Source organism: Octopus bimaculoides, chromosome 2, assembly GCF_001194135.2.
Source record: "Octopus bimaculoides isolate UCB-OBI-ISO-001 chromosome 2, ASM119413v2, whole genome shotgun sequence".
NCBI lineage: Eukaryota > Metazoa > Mollusca > Cephalopoda > Octopoda > Octopodidae > Octopus > Octopus bimaculoides.
The window spans coordinates 109182727-109188567 of NC_068982.1; the positions used below are offsets into that span (position 1 = coordinate 109182727).

Sequence of the window (5841 nt, forward strand, 5' to 3'; positions counted from 1 at the left end):
CGGATGGTGCTGCTCCACTGGCACAGGTGCCAGTCATCGAATTTGGTTCAATTTCAATTTCACTTGCCCCAACAGGTATTCACAAGCAGAGTTTAGTGTCCAATGAAGGAAGGTTGGCATGGGTGCCAGTCGTCGAATTTGGTTTGATTTCGAATTCGATTTCGATTCCACTTGCCTCAACAGGTCTTCGCAAGCAGAGTTTTGTGTCCAAAGAAGGAAAGGTATGCATAAGTGGGCTGGCTACACCCCTGATAAAGGCCATGGGTTATGGTCTCATTTGTCTTGCCGGGTCTTCTCACGCACAACATATTCCCAAAGGTCTTGGTCATTAGTCATTGCCTCGGTGAAGCCTAATGTTCGAAGGTTGTGCTTCACCAACTCATCCCAGGTTTTCCTCGGTCTACCTCTTCCACAGGTTCCCTTAACAGCAAGGGTGTGACACTTTTTCATCCATTCTCACCACATGACCATACCAGCGTAATCGTCTCTCTTGCACACCACAACTGATGCTTCTTAGGTCCAACTTTTCTCTCAAGGTACTTACACTCTGTCTAGTATGCACACTGACATTACACATCCATCGGAGCATACTGGCTTCATTTCTTGTGAGCTTACACATGTCCTCAGTAGTCACGGCCCATGTTTCACTGCCATGTAGCATGCCTGTTCATACACATGTGTCATACAGTCTGCCTTTTACTCTGAATGAGAGGCCCTTTGTCACCAGCAGAGGTAAGAGCTCTCTGAACTTTGTCCAGGCTATTCTTATTCTAGCAGCTACACTTTCAGCGCACCCTCCCCCATTACTGACTTGGTCACCTAGGTAATGGAAGCCATCAACTACTTCTAGTTTTTCTCCTTGGAATGCGGCAGAAGTTGTTCTCTGCACATTTTCAGTGTTTATTGCTCCTGAGCATCTGTCACATACAAAAACTATCTTCCCAGTTAGCCATCTTTTGATATTGCTGCACCTCTTATGTGTCCATAGCTTACACTGGGTACATCTTATAGAGCTTCTATCTATGCCTTTTCTACAGATTGAGCAAGGCCTTCTACTTGAAGGGGTTTGTGGTTTGTCTACCTTCCTACTTATTAGGACTTAGGTTTTAGCTAGGTTGACTCTAAGGCCTTTCGATTCTAATCCTTGCTTCCACACCTGAAACATGCATATATTATATGCACACACACACACACACACACACACACACACACACACACACACACACACACACACACACACACACACACACACACACACACACACACACACACATATCCATCCATCCACACATTAGTTTCTATCAAATTTCTTTCATAAAATATCTGGTTGATGCAAGAATAATTACTATTCCTGTAATCAATAACATTTGCCTGCATCTTTCTAATCTTGTTGATTGTTTCTGTGTTCTCGGTAGTATTTCACTGGAGAATCGTGATGACAAGTTGAATAACTTATTTGAAGAAATAGAGAAAAACCTCACTCTACTTGGTGCTACAGCCATTGAAGACAAACTCCAGGATGGTGTTCCAGAAACAATAGCCAATTTGGCATTAGCAGGGATCAAAATCTGGGTACTAACTGGAGACAAACAAGGTACATTCCACAATTCTTTAAGTTTTGAAATGGTTGTAAGTGTAATTGTAATCATCATCATCATTTAATGTTCACTTTTCCATGCTTCTGTGGGTCAGATAGAATTTATTGAAGCAGATTTTGTATAACCAGATGCCCAAGCAAAGTAGTCATTTTAGAAATTGTGAACTGGTAGTGAAAGATAGTGATGGAAGAGCTACTTAAGAAAGATATGTAGTTAAGTGATCTGATAATATGAGGTCTCTTAAATAGTATCATGCAAGTTCGAGTTGCCTTTATTGTGAGTTTGTCAAGCTCATGCCAGCATAAAAGAACTGACATTAAAATTTAATTAAGGTTGTGGTATCCATTTATCTGTTTCAGGAAAGAAAAAAAAGAAGGTAATGTAGACCATCAATTTATTGATGTTAATATTTGAAAGGATATTCTACTGCTGAGTTTAATTGTTATTGGTATATTCAAATCTTGAAATTAGCAGATAATCTTCATACAAATATTAAAAAAAAAAACAGATTTTGGAACTAAAGGTTGATATTTTTACATCATCATTACAAATGACCTTTATAACCAACAACCATTTCTTTTGCTTTTTTGCTGGCTTCAGTCTTTGGAATATAATCATAATGGAGCATTCCCTTGAAGGGCGTTTAACTCATTGCATTGATCCCAGTACTTTGTCTGCTCCTTCATTAATCTTCATCTATTGAATGGCTAAGTAAATGTTTATTTCTGTGTGTCTTCACATGACATCATTTTAGCAATTTGCAAGTGGTTGAACATATTAGATTAAGCTTATCTTACATCTGTTCCTATCCCTCTTATCATTTGGCTTAATACTACAGCCTGTTAATACTACAGCCTTCTCAGTCAAAGGATCTTGTCTTGCAAGTTACTTGGTGACCTTACTAATGCTGGTACCATGTAAAAACGCATCCAGTACATTCTGTAAAGTGGCTGGCATTAAGAAAGGTACCCAGACAGCCAAAGTAGACTTTGGGGCTTGGTGCAGTCCTCTGGCTTGCTCATTCATCATTTTCTACTATCTCCACTTGTACTAGAATGAGGTAGTTGCCTCCATAGTATGAATTTATGTTATTGGATATCCCTTATGTTAGTTTCATCAGTCACTCTCTTCTGTGTTGGCTTAGGGCATTTTGGGAGAGGGTATTTATTTTGGAGTTTTCTTTCTCCTAGATTGATTGCTTTCACCCCAACTAAGGAAATCGATCTATGCTTACAAAAACCTATTTAACCCATAGATGGGACCTTAACAGGTCAGAGCAGACCTTAGAGTAATGGTAATTAAGGGGCGACTCCATGCTTGCTACAACTCTAGAACTCCTGAACTGGGACCTCACCACCGGATGCAATTTAATGTCATACCCAGGCTTGCTGGCTCTTGTCTAACTTATCAGCATGGAAAACAGACATTAAATGGTGATGATATCTTTATTATTCTTATTAAACCATTATTATAGAATCTCACTGTTAATGTCAATTGCAGTATTCATTCTACTTTTTAGTTTTACTATTGAAACTATCTTTTTTGTAATAATACTGTTTCTATTTTTTTTTTCTCTGACATTCCAGAGACTGCAATTAATATTGGTTATTCCTGTAAGTTACTCACGGATGAAATGGAAGAAATATTCATTGTTGATGGAGAAGAATATGACGAGGTCCAAGATCAGCTGAAGAGATCTCTCCAGCACATAAATAACTACTGTCATGGCAGTAGCTGTTTTGGAAATGGTAATGTGTATGAGGACGTTGATGGTGCTACCTTTGGAAAAGAGATGGAACCTAACCAATATGCTCTGGTTATTAATGGTCACAGTTTGGTAAGTACTATTTAATATTTCTTCTTCTTCATCATTATTGTTTAATGTCTGTTTTCCATGCTGGCATAGGTTGGACTGTTTGACATGCAACTGCCCAGCCAGGGAGCTGTCCATTCTCCAATTGTCCATTGTGGCATGGTTTCTATGGCTGGATGTCCTTCCTAATACCAACCACTTTACAGAGTGTGCTGGGTGCTTTTTATGTGCCACCAGCTTGGGTGCACTTTTGCAATACCAACACAAGTGCATTTTATGTGGCACCAGCACCTGTAAAGGACAAACCTGTATCTATGGATGACAGTGATTTTACTTAGTGTCTTCTCAAGTACAGCAAATTGCCACAACTCCCAGTCCCTTGTCATTTCTTCAGTGAGGCCCAATGTCCAAAGATCCTTTCTCACTACTTTGTCCCACATCTTCCTGGGTCAACCCCTTCCACAGGTTCCCTTCACAATTAGAACTCGGCACTTCTGTCCACATCCATACACATCACATGATCACCACATTGAGTGTGCTAATTCTAAGGGTGTGGAAGGTGTGGGCTGGTGGGGGGGGGGCACAGGAATGGGGATCATTATTATAATTTGTATTTTAGATTAACATACTAAAAATTTTTTTATGATAATGATAATATTTGCTTCAATGGAAGACTTGTTATAAGAAAAAAATAATTTCGTTTAATTATTTAATATTTTGTTTAAGATTCATGCTCTTGAGAAAAGTATGGAATCATTGCTTTTGGAAGTTGGCTGTCTCTGCAAAGCTGTGATTTGCTGTCGTGTAACACCACTTCAGAAAGCTCGTGTAGTTGATTTGGTGAAACGCAACAAAAAGTCTGTTACTCTTGCAATTGGAGATGGTGCTAATGATGTCAGTATGATTAAAAGTAAGTTATAACTTATATATCCTCAATTTGTTACATCTCAATTTACAATGGCTCTCAAAAATCTTTTTATCATTTCTAAATATTTAAATGTATGTTGAATATATATTTCTGCTTGCGATCATTTTATGATTTTACTTCTTTCTGTAATTGGACTGCAGTTATGTTGGGGTACCACTTTGAAGGGTAAAGCCATACTCTAGTACCCAGTTCTATTTCTCTAAGTCTGGTACTTACTCAATTGTTCTCTTTTGTTGAATCATTAAGTTACAGGGATTTAAATATACTGACATTGGTTGTCAATTGGTGGTGGTGGAGACAAGCACAAAGACCACACACACGACAGGCTTCCACACAGTTTCCCCTCTACCAAATTCACTCAGAAGGCATTGCTCAGCTTGAGGCTATAGTAAAAGACACCCCATGTATCATGTAGCAGGACTGAACCTGAAATGACATGGCTGCAAAGCCAGCTTCTTAACCACACAATCATGCCTTATACCTATAAAAAAATTACTTGCCAGAATTGGGATTAAAATGTTTTTGTAATTTTAGGTATTTTCATTAATTTTATAACTTTGGAAGTGGTTATTGAACTAGGTCATATATATATCATCATCACCACCTCCACCATCATCATTATCATCATCAATAAATATCCATGTTCCATGCTTACGTGGGTTGGATCGTTTGACAAGGATCTGATGAGTCCAAGGATGGCATTGTGCTCCAGTGTCTGCTTTGGCATAGTTTCTATGGCTGGATGCGCTTTCTAATCTCAGTCACTTTACAGTGTGTACTTGGTGTTTTTTTTCATGCCAGCAGCACTGTTGAGGTCACTATATAGTTTGCAAGTTTACTAACCTGAGGTGGGGTTGCTGTGTCCTTATGTTAACAAGAGGTTAAGATATGAGGGAAGAGGTTGTGGTAGACCAGTTTTTGTTGTAGAGGAGCTAAACAGCTATTCACATTTAGGGGAGAGAGAGAGAGAATTGATAGTGTCTTCCAGGAGATAGATAGTAGTGATGAGGCGTCCAGGTGACACCTCAAGTAGGAGTAGTATTAGTGAATGGGGATTTGCAAGAGTGTATGAGTGAAGTGGGAGAGAGGGAAGGTAGGTAGGCAACATCTGTAAAGTTTGGAAATTGTTGAAATGAGGCATGCACAAGTGAGGGGAAGCTAGAAGGTGCTAGCAGCAGGCTAGTAATAATGATACTGTTGATGGGGGAGAAAAGAGAAGAATCTGTTTGGCTAGATTGCAGAAGCAGAATAGAGAGATAGACAAATGTAATGCATGAGAAGAGATAATTTGGTGGTCCATGGAGAGGATGGCCACTGTAACATGTGGGTGTGGGGAATAATATCAGTAACTGAAAAATGGCTAACAAGTGGGATGGATCTGGCTAGCAGGAGAAAAAAGTGATATCAGGAGTGTGGAAGAGCTGCAATGAGGGAGGTGTAGGTGGGAGGGGGAGATCAATATGAGGCGTTGATTGACTGGGGTACTTATATATATATATATA

At 39.3% G+C, this 5841-nt stretch overlaps 1 protein-coding gene across 9 annotated transcripts in view; it reads left to right on the forward strand.

The window, feature by feature from the left end:
* LOC106883769 (phospholipid-transporting ATPase ID) overlaps nt 1-5841 on the forward strand; it is a 212086-nt gene that overhangs the window by 197756 nt on the left and 8489 nt on the right. For all 9 annotated transcript variants that reach the window (XM_052978605.1, XM_052978602.1, XM_014934894.2 and 6 more), the window contains 3 exons: nt 1416-1594; nt 3185-3435; nt 4138-4321. In XM_052978605.1, coding sequence (XP_052834565.1) covers nt 1416-1594; nt 3185-3435; nt 4138-4321 — 614 coding nt within the window. The remainder of the gene's footprint in view (nt 1-1415; nt 1595-3184; nt 3436-4137; nt 4322-5841) is intronic.